Source organism: Nomascus leucogenys, chromosome X, assembly GCF_006542625.1.
Source record: "Nomascus leucogenys isolate Asia chromosome X, Asia_NLE_v1, whole genome shotgun sequence".
Lineage (NCBI taxonomy): Eukaryota > Metazoa > Chordata > Mammalia > Primates > Hylobatidae > Nomascus > Nomascus leucogenys.
Genome location: NC_044406.1, coordinates 88,364,159 through 88,381,018, shown reverse-complemented (window position 1 = coordinate 88,381,018; position 16,860 = coordinate 88,364,159). Strand labels below are relative to the sequence as shown.

The following is a 16,860-nucleotide window of genomic DNA, read 5'->3' as shown; positions in this document are numbered from 1 at the left end:
GTTGAGCATGGATTATTGGTGGGGGCGTGGTTGGATAGAAGCAGGGAGACCAACTGAGAGAAGCTGTGCAGCAGTAATCCAGGTGAGAGATGATGTAGATCGATCAGTGGTAACAGTGGAGATGGATATACATTGAGGGTAGAACAACAGGATTTCCTGATGGATTGAATGAGAGGTATAAGAGACAGAGAGAAGTGGCTGGGTGCAGTGGCTCATGCCTGTAATTCCAGCACTTTGGGAGGCTGAGGTGGGCAGATCACCTGAGGTCAGGAGTTTGAGGCTAGCCTGGCCAACATAGTGAAACCCCATCACTACTAAAAATAAAAAAATTAGCCGGATGTGGTGGTGGGCACCTGTAATCCCAGCTACTGGGGAGGCTGAGACAGGAGAATCACTTGAATCCAGGAGGCGGAGGTTGCAGTGAGCCTAGACCGCACCATTGCACTCCAGCCTGGGTGACCAGAGCGACACTCCGTCTCAAAAAAAAAAAAGAGCAAGAAGTAAAAAATGGCTCCAACAAGGACATTTTTTGGAGGTAACGAATGTGTTTAGTACCTTGGCTGGTGGGGGTTGATATCCCAGGTATATGTATATGTCCAGGCTCATCAAAATTGCACTTGCATAAAAACAAGTGCAAATTTCATATCTCAATTATACCTTAATATAAAAAAAATGGCCCTAGGTGTGTTGTGTAGAGCAAGTGGAAGGATGAAGTTACTGTCAACTGAGACTGGAAAGACTGGTAGAGCAGATTTGGGTTGGAGGAGATGAGTAGTTCAGTTTTGGTCATGTTGTATTTGACGTGCCTATTAAACATCTGACTGGATATGTTAAGTAGTTGGATATATTAGACTGGGGTTCAAGAGAGAGAAATCCAGGAGTTGTTAGCATGTAGATGTCATTTAAAATTATGAGGCTGGCAAGAGATCACCAAGGGAGTGAGAGTAGATAGAAAAGTGAAGAGGAACAGGGACCAATCCCTGGGGCACTCTCATTTTAAGAGGTTTGGAAGAAGAGGAAGAACCAGTAAAGGAGACTGAAGGAACAGTCAGTGAGGTTGTAAGAAACAGGAGTCCATGGCTCACGCCTGTAATCCCAGCACTTTAGGAGGCCAAGGTGGGCGGATCACAAGGTCAGGAGATCAAGACCAGCCTGACCAATATAGTTAAACCCTGTCTCTACTAAAAAAAAAAAAAAAAAAAAATGCAAAAATTAGCCGGGCTTGTTGGCGTGCGCCTGTAGTCCCAGCTACTCAGAAGGCTGAGGCAGGAGAATCGCTTAAACCTGGGAGGCGGAGGTTGCAGTGAGCCGAGATCGCGCCACTGCACTACAGCCTGGCAACAGAGTGAGACTCCATCTCAGAAAAAAGAAAAAGAGAAAAAAAAAAGAAAGAAACAAGAGTAAGGTTTCCCTGGGAGCCAGAGGAAGAAAGTAAACAGAGAAGGAGTGGCTTATCACCTGTGCCCAATGATTGCCGATAGGTCAAGGAAGTGAGGACTTAGAGTGGACCATTGGACTTCATAACAAGGAGGTCGGGGGTGACCTTAATGTGAACTGTTTTCGTGGAGTAGTGGTGACCTGATTCAGGTGGGTGAGTAGAAGGAGAAGAATGGGAGGCAGTGAACAGGTTCAGTTCTTGTGATTAGTTTTACGACAAAGAGGAGCAGAGTTGGGGAATATAGGGTCAAGAAGATTCTTTTTTTATTCTGCTTAAAATGGGAGAGTAAAAGCAATCTGATATATTGATGGGAATGATCCAGTACTGAGTGAAGGCAATGATGGTACAGGAGAGAGAAGGGAGAATTGTTGGAAACAATAAACCTAAATAAGCTTATGCCTTTTTAATTCCTTTGTTTCATTTTAGTAGGATTTTCATTTAGTAGGATTTTTAGGTGGAGTATTCTGTTATTTTAGGTGGAATATTCCGTTATTTTAACCAGAAGTTCCCTTTAATCTTAATACTTACTTAAGCATTCCCGTATAAGAATAGGAGTTTCAGTTTCCACCTTACAGTGAAGAAACCAAGACCCTAGATCATACAGTGGAGAAGCTGCATTTCATATTTACCCATTATCTTTTAGGTCAAGCTCAGTTTTTCAATTACCATCCTTCCAGAGCCTATATGACTTTTTTTTTTTTTTTTTTTGAGACGGAGTTTTGCTCCGTCACCCAGGCTGTAGTGCTGTGGTGTGATCTTGGCTCACTGCAACTTCTGCCTCCTGGGTTCCAGCGATTCTCCTGCTCAGCCTCGTAAGTAGCTGAGATTACAGGTGTGTGCCACCATGCCTGGCTAATTTTTGTACTTTTAGTAGAGATGGAGTTTTACCATGTTGCCCGGGCTGGTCTCAAACTCCTGACCTCAAGTGATCCACCCACCTGCCTTGGCCTCCCAGAATGCTGGGATTATAGGCGAGAGACACTGCACCAGGCTTTATATGATATTTGAATCTTGCTTCCAAAAAGCATTTCTTTCTAACCAGCCAGGAAACAACAGTTGAACTAGTCAGAATTTCTTTCGTCCTTCCTCTCTCTCTCTTTCTTTCCTTCCTTCCTTCCTCCCTCCCTTCTGTCCTTCTCTCTCTCTCTGTCTTTCTTTCCTTCCCTCCCTTTCTTCCTCTTTCTTTCTTTTCTTTCTCTTTTGATGGAGTCTCACTCTCGCCTTGGCTGGAGTGCAGTGGCACAATCTCAGCTTACTACAACCTCCAGGTTCAAGCGATTCTTCCACCTCAGCCTCCCAAGTAGCTGGGATTACAGGTGCCCGCCACCATGTCTGGCTAAATTTTGTATTTTTAGTAGAGACAGGGTTTTGCCATGTTGGTCAGGCTGGTCTTGAACCCCTGACCTCAAATGATCTGCCCACCTCGGCCTCTCAAAGTGCTGGAATTACAGGCGGGAGGCATCATGCCCAGTGGAACTAGGCTTTCTTTAAATCACCAACCTTAAAATTTGAAAACTATGTTGAGTAAAAATCAAGGACATCTTATATGAAATTATAGCAAAAGTGATCAAGTACAACCTTAATTGATCTTACCTCTCAGGTAGCACTGTTTTTTTGTATAATTCCCCCCTTTACTACATAATTTGTGGTTTGTTTGAGAACAAACCCAGAACACATGCATTAGGAGAACAAAAGGACCTAGTAAATCAGATGGTGTTTCCTGTTATGGCAGCAATTGGCTTTAAGGATTTTTGAGATCACAACAACTAAATCAGGATTGCATTTGACTTGTATATGCCAGGAGGAAATGGAGGATCTGACTAAGCCATAATATAGTTGGTACCAGGTTATATGAAAAAATACAGAAATGATGTGCTTATATCAGGACATTAAAAGTAAGAGTAGAATCATAGCAGCTTAGTAATACATTAGGAATTCACAGAAAGGGAAGATTATTTTCCATAAATAAACCGAAGTTCTAAATAAGAATACCTTTCCTGTTCAGTCATTCATACAATTTTTCAATAATATTTATTGAACACATATGTCAGACTAAGGGAACAACTCTAGCTTCATGGAGCTTACAGTTCAGAATATAATTGATAGCATCCTCTGTACAGTCACAGGGCAGGGATCATGATTCTTTTTTTTTTTTTTTTTCTGAGACAGAGGTTGCCCAGGTTGGAGTGCAGTGGTAAGATCTCAGCTCACTGCAGCCTTGACCACCTGGGCTCAGGCGATCCTCCCACCCCAGCTTCCCGAGTAGCCGGGGCTACAGGCATGTGTCACCATGCCTGGCTAATTTTGTTGTTGTTGTTGCTGTTTTTTGAGATGGAGTCTTACTCTGTTGCCCAGGCTGGAGTGCGGTGGCGTGATCTCGGCTCACCACAACCTGCTTCCTGGGTTCAAGCAGTTCTCCTGCCTCAGCCTCCCAAGCAGCTGAGATTACAGGCGCTTGCCCTGACGCCCGGCTAAATTTTGTACTTTTAGTAGAGACGGGGTTTTGCCATGTTGGCCCAGCTGGTCTCAAACTCCTGACCTCAAAGTGATCCACCCGCCTTGGCCTCCCAAAGTGCTGGGAATATAGGCTTGAGCCACTGTACCCGGCCTAATTTTTTTATTTTTTGTAGACAGGCCATGTTGCCCAGGTGGTCTTGAACTCCTGGACATAAGCAGTCCTCCCACGTTGGCCTCCCAAAGTGCTAGGATTACAGGTTTGAGCCACTGTGCCCAGTCAATCATGTTTCTTATATCACTGTATTTGTCTGCAAGGGCTGCCATTACAAAATAGGGCAGACTGAGTGGCTTAACAGAAGTTTATTTCCTCCTTGTCTGGAAGCTAGAAGTCTAAGATCAGAGTCTCCGCTGATTTGGTTTGTGCTGAGACCTCCCTCCTCCGCTTGCATAGACACCTTCTTGCTGTGTCCACACATGGTCTTTTTCTTTGTGCACCCAACCTTGGTGTCTCTGTGTGTCCACATTTTCTCTTATAAGGACAGTAGGCATGGTGCGGTGGCTCACGGCTGTAATCCCAGCACTTTAGGAGACCGAGGCAGGAGGATCACCTGAAGTCAAGAGTTCGTGACCAGCCTGGCCAACATGGTGAAACCTCATGTCTACTAAAAATACAAAAATTAGCCAGGCTTGGTGGTGGGCGTCTGTGATCCCAGCTACTCAGCAGGCTGAGGCAGGAGAATTGCTTGAACCCAGGTGGCGGAGGTTGCAGTGAGCCGAGACAGTGCCACTGCACTCCAGCCTAGGTGACAGAGTGAGACTCTGGCTCAAAAAAAAAAAAAAGGACATCGGTGAGATTGGATTAAGGCCTGCCTTCACTACCTCATTTTAACTAAATCACCTCTTTAAAGGCCCTGTCTCAAAATATAGACACATTTTGAGTACTGGTGGTTAAGGCTTCAACATAGGAATTTTTGGGGGACACAATGTAACCACAAACAATTACCTAGCATGAGTAAACAGCTGTGAAACTTGCTAGTTTTGCTTGTGTAATAATTCGGTTCTCTTCCTAGTACTATGAAGTATTCCTTCGACAGTCTCCATTGGAGCCCTGCCTTGTATTTCATGAAGGTGGATACTGGCGTGAGCTCACAGTCCGCACCAATAGCCAAGGGCACACAATGGCTATCATCATTTTCCATCCCCAGAAATTAAGTCAGGTGAGCCTCACAAGATGTTAAGCAACCTTAACTTTTACTACTACTAACTATAACTGTAATTGGTTTTTTGGAAGTTTCAGGGCATATAGCAGAAACAGGACATCCACAGAATATTTGTGTCGATTGGGGAGAGGGGTTAGGGATGAGGAGAAGATGGCAAGGATACTATTTAACCATACTGCTCGCATAATCAAACCACAGAGACTGTGGCTAGACTGCCAAGTTAATTATCACGTGAGAACTCCCAAGTAATTTCACAAGAAGTTTGCCCATGGTAGTAGTTGCTCTTCCAAATCCAAATGCCAATTCAATAGAAACTGCAGTGTCAGAATTTCATAACCCAAATAGTACTTTACATTTGTCATGCACTTGGTGCTTTCAAACATACCTGTGTTAAAACATTCGTATTCTTATGTGATCATCTCAACAAACTTGTAAAGTAGGCAGGAGGAAAGATATTGTCACCCTCATTTTACACCTGAGGAAATGGAGGCATAGAAATACCCAAGGTTAAAGAATCAGTAAATAGCAAAGCTAGGATTTGAACCCAGGTCCTTTGATGCCTGGTGTTTTTAACCCTATTGTTCCTACATGGTTTATTGCAATATATCCTGGTATCAAGCTAATACTTAGGCTCTCTGTAGTTATGTAAGAATTTTATTTTTTATATTTTGAGACAGTGTCTCGCTCTGTTGCCCAGATTGGAGTGCAATGGTGCAATCAAAGCTCACTGTAGCCTCAAACTGCTGGGCTCACAATCTTCCCACCTCAGCCTCTCAAGTAACTGGGACTACAGGCATACATCACTGCACCTGGCTAATTTTTTTTTTTTTTTTGAGATAGAGTCTCGCTTCTTCACCCAGGCTGGAGTGCAGTGGCATGATCTCAGTTCACTGCAACCTCTGCCTGCCGGGTTCAAGCAATTCTCTTGACTCAGCCTCCCAAGTAGCTGGGATTACAGGCACATGCCAGCACGCCCGGCTAATTTTTTATTTTTAGTAGAGATGAGGTTTCACCATGTTGGCCAGGCTGGTCTCGAACTCCTGACCTCAATTGATCTGCCTGCCTTGGCCTACCAAAATGCTGGGATTACAGGTGTGAACCACCGCTCCCAGCCTTTTTGATTTCTTGTAGAGACAGGATCTTGCTATGTTGCCTAGGCTTGTCTTACACTCCTGGGCTCAAGCAGTCCTCCTACCTCAGCCTCTCAGAGTGCTGGGATTATAGGCATGAACCATCGTGTCTGACCTGCTTTATGTTAAGTGTTATTTATAATAAGATTTGTGAAATGTCTTCGTGTCTGACTACTGCAGGGCTGATTACTATAGAGCTTAGAGAGAAAATTTGTCAGAGATGAGTCTTTGCTTAACTGCTAATTTTGTGGTCTGGGCAGGAGGAGCTCCATGTTCAGAAGGAGACTGTAAAGGAATTTTTCATCAGAGGTCCTGGAGCAGCCTGTGACTTGACCTCACTTTACTTCCAGGAAAGGTAAACCTGGGACAGCCAAATAGGCTGATGGCTTGCCAGACTCTTGGTTTATGGATTGCTGATGCAGGGTTGCTGATTGATGGTGGAGGATATTGGCTAAATGGTTCTGGTCCTTGTACACCAGCTGGGTCTGGGAACACAGGCCGGAATGTAGATGTGAGAGTGTCCACATGGTATTTCATCCCCTGAGGGGGAAACCCTTGCAGAGCTCTCAGGGCCATGGCAAGGACTGTGTCTGCTAGCTGAGATGCTGGGGCCTCCCTGTCTACCCAACCACTAGGGATGTGATGGTATGCCATTTCAAGATGCTTTTTTTTCTTTTCTTTTTTTTTTTTTGAGACCGAGTCTCGCTCTGTTACCCAGGCTGGAGGGCAGTAGCATAATCTTGGCTCACTGCAACCTCTGCCTCCCGAGTTCAAGTGACTCTCCTACCTCAGCCTCCTGAGTAGCTTGGATTACAGGCATGTGCCACCACACCTGGCTAATTTTTGTATTTTCGGTAGAGACAGAGTTTCACCATGTTGGCCAGGCTGGTCTCGAACTCCTGACCTTAGGAGATCCGCCCACCTCAGCCTCCCAAAGTGCTGGGATTACAGGCATGAGCCACCGCTCGCAGCTCAAGATGCTTTCTTCTTTTATTCCTTTCCAGTACCATGACACGTTGCAGCCATCAGCAGTCTCCCTATCAGCTTCTGTTTGGGGAACCCTACATCTTTGAAGAACTTCTGAGCTTGAAGATCCGCATCTCTCCAGATGCCTTTTTCCAGATTAACACTGCTGGTGCAGAGATGCTGTATCGGACTGTGGGGGAGCTGACTGGAGTGAACTCTGACACCATCCTTCTTGACATCTGCTGTGGAACTGGCAAGTGGAAGCCCCGGGCAGAATCTGCATGCTGCTCAGCTCCCAAGGCCCTTGTAGCTTGCGGAGGTGGTCGGGGAGAGGTAGTGGTAGTGGTGCAGGCATAACCTTGTTGGTCTAAAACCCTAAAACTGCAGCCAAGTGTGGTTGCTCATGCCTGTTATCCCAACACTTTGTGAGGCAAGACAGGAGGATTGGTTGAGCCCAGGAGTTGGAGACTAGCCTGGGCAACATAGTGAGACCCTGTCTCTACAAAAAATTTAAAAATTAGCTGGGCATAGTGGTGTGAACCTGTAGTCTTAGCTACTCAGGGGGCTGAGACAGGAGGATTGCTTTAGCCCAGGAGGTCGAGGCTGCAGTGAACTGTGATTGTGCCATTGCACTCCAGCCTAGGCTACAGAGTGAGACCCTGTTTAAAACAAACAAACAAACAAAAAACTAAACAAAACAAAAGACAAACAAACTACCACACCCAAACCCTAAAATGCCTTCTTCTTATTCTCTTTTACTTCTTCAGGTGTGATTGGCCTCTCTCTGGCTCAGCATACATCTCGGGTCCTTGGGATTGAATTGGTGGAGCAGGCAGTGGAGGATGCAAGATGGACTGCAGCCTTCAATGGTACACAGCTTACAGTCTGTGTAGAAATTAAGGGATGCAGTTGTTTCTGTGCTATGGAAAGTTGTGTGGGAAAAGGCAACTACTGTATCCCTGACCCACAGGGAGGAAGGGAGGGAATTCTGGAGTGGTCAGAATGGTTTTCTGAAATAGATCCTCATGGTTTTCTGGAATAGGTACCAATATCTAACTTTTTTCCTATCCAGAAGAGGAGCCTAAGGGAAGGTACATGTCTAGCCGATAGGAAGAAAAGTTGCAAAACTGGACAGAATAGAAGAAGAATCTCCTTGGCATTAGACTCACGAGGCCTTATAGCATAATACAATAGGTTTCAACCTATATTTTCAGCAACAAAACCTTTTCTTCAAACACAGTCTTCTGTCAAACTGCAATATAGAAAATAGATCATCTTGCCCTCACTACTTCACCTACAGAAAGCTCCTGAGGCATTTGGTGAAAATGTCTGATATAGTAGGAAGAGCACTTGAGCAAAAGTCAAGGTTCTCATCTTAGTATAGGTCCTTGCATGCTATGTGAGTTGTAAAGTTGTAAAATAGCCAGGCATGGTGGCTCATGCCTGTAATTCCAGCACTTTGGGAGGCTGAGGCGGGTGGATCACGAGGTCAGGAGTTCAAGACCAGCCTGGCCAAGATGGTAAAACCCCGTCTCTACTAAAAATACAAAATTAGCTGGTTGTGGTGGCAGGCGCCTGTAATCCAAGCTACTCGGGAGGCTGAGGCAGAGAATTGCTTGAACCCGGGAGGTGGAGGTTTCAGTGTGCCGAGATTGCGCCACTGCATTCCGGTCTGGGCGACAGAGCGAGACTCCGTGGCAGGAGAAAAAAAAAAAAAGTGTAAACACTAGTTGCTCAAGCTGAAAGGCTTACTGAGATATTCCAAGGGAAAGTACTTTGGAAAAAATGAAGAGGGTCTGTCCAAAAGCACTTCTTTCCTTTTTACTTGGAGTGATGCTAGATCCAAAGGGAAGATGGCAGAGCCCTTGGCTCCCGTGCATTTCTGTGAAGCTGAAGCTTTCCCCTACTGCTGGGCTTGAGTTATGTCCTGTGGGCCTGTCTTCCCTAGGCATCACCAACTCTGAATTTCACACTGGTCAAGCAGAGAAGATTTTGCCTGGGCTGCTAAAGTCAAAGGAAGATGGACAGTCAATTGTTGCTGTGGTGAACCCAGCCCGTGCCGGACTGCGTAAGAATGAACAGCTATTTTGATGTTCCCAGTATTGTCCACCAACTTTGGTTCTTCTTTTCCACACCATGCTACGGGTGCTCCCAGTGGGCTGGCTCTGAACCTGTTTCCCCTCTATTTCTAATCAATCCTGAGTTCTGGTCAGTTGGAAGTTTGTGATAACAGAGACCATGGTAGTTAATTATACTAATAGCAAGGTGTTTCCTCCTTCAGATTACAAGGTGATTCAAGCCATTCGAAACTTCAGGGCTATCCGCACGCTAGTTTTTGTTTCCTGCAAGCTCCATGGTGAATCCACTAGGAATGTCATTGAGTAAGTCTTGACTTCTGTTTAAAATTTTTTGTTCTGGTTATCAAAGTCATTCATGCTTATTGTACACACAATTGGAAAGTGATTTGAGCTTTCAAGTCATGAGAAGTGTAAAGAAACTGAAACAAAAAAAATACCACCTTTAAGACTCAATTACAGGGCTGGGTCAGGGATGAGGCAAGTCAGGTACTTAGTTTGGGTGCAAAATTTAAGAATGTGTCAGCCGGGTGCGGTGGCTCACGCCAGTAATCCTAGCACTTTGAGAGGCCGAGGTGGGTGGATTGCCTGAGCTCAGGAGTTCAAGACCACCCTGGGGAACACAGTGAAACCCCATGTCTACTAAAAAAATACAGAAAATTAGCTGGGCATGGTGGTGTGTGCCTGTAATCCCAGCTACTCGGGAGGTTGAGACAGGAGAATCGCTTGAACCCGGGAGGCAGAGATTGCAGTGAGCCAAGGTCACGCCATTGTACTCCAGCCTGGGCGACAGAGAGAGACTCTGTCTCAAAAAAAAAAATGTGTTAAAAATCTCAGCAATCAAGATATTTTTTGTTTGTTTGTTTCTATTCCACTACGGCTTTTTTTAATGGCTAAATTTTTAATGCAATATTTTCTTTTCTTTTGAGACAGAGTCTCACTCTGTCACCCAGGTTGAGCACAGTGGCACAATCACGGCTCACTGAAGTCTTGACCTCCTGGGGCTCGTGCGATCCTCCTGCCTCAGCCTCCCAAGTAGCTGAGACTACAGGTGCACACTACCACACCTGGCTAATTTTAAATTTTTTTTGTAGAGACAAGGTCTCACTATGTTGCCTAGGCTTGTCTCAAACTCCTGGGTGCAGGTGATCCTCCTGTGTCGGCCTACCAAAGTGCCTGGCTAAATTTTTTGATTTTTTTATAGAGACGAAGTCTCACTATGTTGCCCAGGCTGGTCTTGAGCTCCTGTGCTCAAGTGATCCTCCTGCCTTGGCCTCCCAAAGTGCTGAGATTACAGGCGTGAGCCACCATGTCTGGCCCAATATTTTCAAATATCAAAATTAATCCAAAATAATTCATGATGAACAAAATATTACATTTATTTAAAAAGGTGGGAAAGGTGGGATCTGCCCTTGTACTTGTTGAATCCCGCCTCACTGCCTTATCTGAATTCTGGCTTTGGTTCCAATAAAACCTTATAAAAGCAAGTGGCTAGCCTGTAGGCTGCAGTTTTCCAATTTGATATTCTAAAATATTGCATCAAAACATTCAATTACTGAGTTTTTTGGCACCCTATTAAATTTTGCATCCAATGCAAGTGCCTTTCACTTCACTCTAGTTCTGACCCTGGTCAGCTATTTTGATTTTTGAAATCTTTATATTTTGTAATCTTTTTTCTCTCACTTTTTACTATAAGTAATATCATTTATTTGTAGCATTGAAACAACATAGACAGGTATAAAGTACAGATTATATATTTGAATGAAACAAATGAGAATTAAAAATTATGTAATCATTATATGTCAATGTATAAAAAACTAAGAGATTTGAGCTTTCAAGTGATGAGCTAGAAAAAGAACAATAAACCCAAAGGAAACTGAAGGAAGAACTCAATAATATTTTAAAAATCCATAAATTAACAACTTACAAAACAAAAAAAACCTGTAGATTTGATGAGAAAGCAAGAAGGTGTTATTGGAAGAAAAAAAATTAAATAAATAAGCCTAATCAACAATATTAAGGGGCAAAACACAAAAATATAGTCTTAAATGAGAAAGAGAGCATAACTACAGATAGGAAGAAATTTTTTTTTTTCCTGAGATGGAGTCTTGCTCTGTTGCCCAAGCTGGAGTGCAGTGGTGTGATCATGGCTCACTGCAACCTCCGCCTCCCGAGTTCAAGCAATTCACCTACCTCAGCCTCCCGAGTAGCTGGAATTACAGGCACGTGCCACATGCCTGGCTAATTTTTGTATTCTTAGTAGAGACAGGGTTTCACCATGTTGGCCAGGCTGGTCTTGAACTTTTGACCTCATGACCCACCCACCTCGGCCTCCCAAAGTGCAGGGATTATAGGCGTGAGCCACCGTGCCCAGCCTGATAGGAAGAAATTTTTTAAAATTAAAAGAAAATATTTCTGGGCACAGTGGTTCAGGCCTGTAATCCCAGCACTTTGGGAGGAGGTAGTGGGCGGATCACCTGAGTAATCCCAGCTGCTCGGGAGGCTGAGGCAGGAGAACTGCTTGAACCCGGGAGGTGGAGGTTGCAGTGAGCTGAGACTGCGCCATTGCACTCCAGCCTGGGCAACAAGAGTGAAACTCCATCTCAAAAAAAAAAAAACAAAAAAAAAAACCACGAAAATTAGCTGGGCATAGTAGCGCATGCCTGTAATCCCAGCTACTTGGCATGAGAATCGCTTGAATCCAGGAGGTCAAGGCTACAGTAAACCGAAATCACGCCACTGTACTCCAGCCTGGGTGACAGAGTGAGACCTTGTCTAAAAAAAAAAAATCAAAATTTAAAAAGATGTTTTGTGCTACAAATACCATTGAGAAAGATGAAAGACAAGCCACAGAATAGGAGAAACTATTTGCAAATCATTCATAAGGGACTGGTATTCAGAAGCCAGACACAAAAGGCCGCATATTGTATCATTCCATTTATAGGAACTATCTAGAATAGGCAAATCTGTAGACACAGAAAGTAGGTAGTTGCCTTGGTCCGGGGGTGGGGCTTTGGAGATTAAATGGGGCGTGATTGCTAACGGGTGTTTGAATCTTCTTCAGCTAATGAAATGTTCTGAAATTGATTGTAGTGATAGATGCATAACTCTGTGAATATACTAAAAACCAGTGAACTGTATAAATGGGTGAGCTGTATGGCGTGTGAATTGTTTTTTTGTTTTTTGTTTTTTTGAGACTGAATCTCACTCCGTCACCCAGGTTGGAGTGCAGTGGCATGATGTTGGCTCACTGCAACCTCCACCTCCCTGGTTCAAGCAATTCTCCTGCCTCAGCCTCCCATGTAGCTGGGATTACAGGCACCTGCCACCACGCCTGGCTAATTTTTGTGTTTTTGGTAGAGACAGGGTTTCACCATGTTGGCCAGGCTGGTCTCAAACTCCTGACCTCAGGTGATCTGCCTGCCTTGGCCTCCCAAAGTGTTGGGATTACAGGCGTGAGCCACTGTGCCCGGCATGGTATGCAAATTATCTCAATAAGACTATTGAAAAAAAATCATTAATTTATGCATGATGAAAAGCACTGTAAGCAAAGACAGGAGACAGCATACAAACTGGAAAATAATTTGCAGTTGACGTCACAAAGACTTTTTTCCTTAATCTAAGAAACTCCTAGAAATTGGTAAGCCGAGACTGCACCACTGTACTCCAGCAGCCAATAGAAAAATGAACCGAGGATATGAAAAGGCAATATTATAAAGGTATTTACAAAATATGAGAGGATGCTGTCTCTCTTATAATGATAGAAATGCAAATTAGAAGTACCCTGAGGTGCTTCTTTTTATACCTCAGATTGGCAAAAGTACAAAAGCTTGATAATGCACTATTGGTAATAATATGGGAAAATAATTCTAAAAAAATGAGTTGTGTAAATTGAGTACTAACCCTATGTAAATTGGTACTATCCCTATGGAGGGAAATTTAGTGATACAGATTAAAATTACACATGTATATATACCCTTTCACATGGTAATTCCATTCCTGAGGTTTTATCTTGTAGATACTCTCACACACATAAAATGACATATGTACAAAGTTACTCATTGCAATATTTAACAGGAAAAGTTGAAATACTCCCAAAGTCCATTAGTGGGGAACTGGTTAAATCAACTGTGCCACATCCATTCAATGAAACACTACACCACTATAAAAAATGCAGATGTTCTCTATGTTCTGATAATAAGAGATCTCTAAGGTATTTTTTTAAAATAATAGCTTTATTGAGATACAACTCATATATCATACAATTCAACTTTTTTTTTTCTGAAGAGATGAGGTTTTGCTGTGTTGCTCAGGCTGGCCTTGAACCCTTAGGATCAAGCAGTCCTACCGTGTCAACCTCCTAGTAGCTGGGACTATAGGCATGTATCACTGCCCCTGCGTACTTCACCCACTTAAAGTGTACAATTTGGCTGAGTGCAGTGGCTCACACCTGTAATCCCAGCACTTTGGGAGGCTGAGGCGGGCAGATTTCTTGAGCCCAGGAGTTTGAGAACAGCCTGGGCAACATGGTGAAACCCTGTCTCTAGTAAAAATACAAAAATTAGCTGGGCGTGGTAACGTGCCTATAGTCCCAGCTACTTGGGAGGCTGAGATGGGCGGATCGCTTGAGCCTGGCGGGGGTCAAGGCTGCATGCAGTGAGCTGTGATCACTCAACTTCACTCCAGCCTGGGCAATAGAGGGAAATCCTGTTTCAATTAAAAAAAAAAAGTCAGCATGTGCATATGATAGAAAAAATTCAAATAAACCAGACACAGTGGCTCGTGCTTGTAATCCCAGCTACTCAGGAAGGTGAGTTGGGAAGATCACTTGAGTCTAGTAGTTCAAGGCTGCAGTGAGCTATGATTGTGCCACTGCACTCCAGCCTTGGTGATAGAGTGAGACCCCATCTCTAAAACAGTAAAAAAAAAAAAGAGAGAGAAAATTCAAATAATACAAAGAATATAGGGTAAAAATGAGTTTCTTACTCCTGACCCCTAGTCTTTCAGATGTTACCACTCTGAGCAGTTTCTTGTGTGGACTACCAGAGATATTCTGTGACACTACAAGCATGAGTGCATGTGTGTGCACACATACGTGTGTACATACTAGCTCTCCTTTTTTATCAAACAAGTAGAAGTATACTATAAGCACTATTCTACATGATGCTTTTTTTGGCGGGGGATGGAGTCTTGCTCTGTTGCCCAGGCTGGAGTACAGTGGTACAATCACAGTTCCCTGCAGCCTCGACCTCCTGGGCTCAAGCAATCCTTCCACCTCAGCCTCCTAAGTAGCTGGGACTATAGGCATGAGTCACCACACCAGGCTAATTTTTAAAATTTTGTGGAGTCAGGGTCTTACTATGTTATTCCAGCTGATCTTAAACTCTGGGGCTCAAGCTATCCTCCCACCTCAGCCTCCCAAAGTGTTGGGCTTATAGGCGTGAGCCATTGTGCCTGGCCAGCTTTTTATTATGAATGGGATCTTTTCATGACATTTTCTTTTTTTTCTTTTCTTTTTTTTTTTTTTTGAGATGGAGTCTCATCTTGCTGGAGACCATGCAGTGGCATGGTCTCGGCTTACTACAGCCTCCACTTCCCAGGTTTAAGCTATTCTCCTGCCTCAGTCTCCTGGGTAGCTGGTATTACAGGTATGCACCACCATGCCCAGCCAATTTTTGTATTTTTAGTACAGACAGGGTTTCACCATGTTGGCCAGGCTGGTCTTGAACTCCTGACCTCAGGTGATCCACCCGCCTTGGCCTCCCAAAGTATTAGGATTACAGGTGTGAGCCACTGCACCCAGCCTTCATGACATTTTCTAATTAGTTATTGCCAATCTGGTATACAGCTACCTTACTCTATTATTAGATTTATTCATTTTTTAGTTGATTCTCACATTGTTGTGGTAGCTGACCGTATGATCACCATGTAAAAATAATTCTGTCCCTCTCCTTCTAATACTCATTTTTTCCTTTTGCTTATTATATTGGATAAGAAAATGTTCCATTGTAGATGTGATAGTGAATATTTTTGTCATGTATTCGATTATAATGGGATAATGCTATTTAAACTACAGTCTTGTGTCACATAATAACATTTCAGTCAACAATGGACTGAATATATGATGTTGGTGCCATAAGATTATAATGGAGCTGACCGGGCGCGGTGGCTCACGCCTGTAATCCCAGCACTTCGGGAGGCTGAGGTGGGCGGATCACTTGAGGTCAGGAGTTTGAGACCAGCCTGGCCAACGTGGTGAAACCCTGTCTCTACTAAAATAGAAAAATTAGCCGGGTGTGGTGGTGGCATGTGCCTGTAATCCCAGCTATTTGGGAGACTGAGGCAGGAAAATCGCTTGAATCCAGGAGGCAGAGGTTGCAGTGAGACAAGACTGTGCCACTACACTCCAGCCTGGGCGATAGAGCGAGACTCCGTCTCAAAAAAAAAAAAAATTATAATGGAGCTGAAAAATTCCTATGGCCTAGTGACATCATAGCTGTTATAACATTTCAGCACATGGGTTACTTACATGTTTGTGGTCATGCTGGTGTAAACAAACTTACTGTGCTGTCAGTAGGTTTGTTTACACCAGCATCACCACTTATAAAATTAAGTACATATAGTTATCTATAGTACATAATACTGGATAATAAAATGACTGTGTTACTGGTCTATATACTTTCTATACTATACTTTTATTATTTTAGCAGATACTCTTTCTACTTATGTTTTAAAAGTTAACTGTAAAACAGCCTCAGGCAGATCCTTCAGGAGGTATTCCAGAAGAAGGCATTGTTATCATAGGAGATGACAGCTCCATGTATGTTATTGCCCCTGAAGACCTTCTAGTGGGACAAGATTTGGAGGTGCAAAACAGTGATATTGATGGTCCTGTCCCAGGCTAGAGTACAGTGGTGTGATCTCAGCTCACTGCAACCTCTGTCTCCTGGGCTCAAGACATCCTCCCGCCTCAGCCTCCTGAGTAGCTGGCACTACAGGTGCGAGCCATCATGCCCGGCTAGTTTTTGTGTTTTTTGTAGAGACAGGGTTTTGTCACGTGGCCCCGGCTGGTCTCGAACTCCTGAGCTCAAGCAATCCTCTCACCTCAGCCTCCCAAAGTGCTGGGATTTCAGGCATGAGCCACCATGCCCGGACCTTATTTTATTTATTTTTTATTTTTTGGTAACGACAGTCTCGCTATGCTGCCCAGGCTGGTATTGAACTCCTGGTTTCAAGTGATCCTCTGGCCTCAGCCCCCAGAGTAGCTGGAAGTACAGGCATGTACTACCACACCCAACTAATTTTAAAATCAGTTAAAAATTAAAATTAGAATTTTGTAGAGATGGGGTCTCACTATGCTGTCCAGGTTGACCAGTTTTTCTACTATATTTTCACAGTACTTTTTAATGTTTAGATATATAAATACTTACCACTGTGTTACAGTTGTCTACAGTATTCAGTACAGTAACATGCTGTACAGATTTGTAGCTGAGGAGAAATAGGCTATAGCATATAGCCTAGATGTGTAGTAGGCTCTGTCATCTAGATATTTGTAAGTATGCTCTATTATGTTC

The 16,860-nt window shown here is 43.7% G+C and overlaps 1 protein-coding gene across 1 annotated transcript in view; it reads left to right on the top strand.

The window, feature by feature from the left end:
* The window catches only part of TRMT2B (tRNA methyltransferase 2 homolog B), a 41,787-nt gene that overhangs the window by 23,073 nt on the left and 1,854 nt on the right, over nt 1-16,860 (top strand). Inside the window, exons 7-12 of the mRNA XM_003276449.4 lie at nt 4,966-5,112; nt 6,506-6,600; nt 7,250-7,464; nt 7,979-8,080; nt 9,160-9,279; nt 9,493-9,592. Coding sequence (XP_003276497.1) covers nt 4,966-5,112; nt 6,506-6,600; nt 7,250-7,464; nt 7,979-8,080; nt 9,160-9,279; nt 9,493-9,592 — 779 coding nt within the window. The remainder of the gene's footprint in view (nt 1-4,965; nt 5,113-6,505; nt 6,601-7,249; nt 7,465-7,978; nt 8,081-9,159; nt 9,280-9,492; nt 9,593-16,860) is intronic.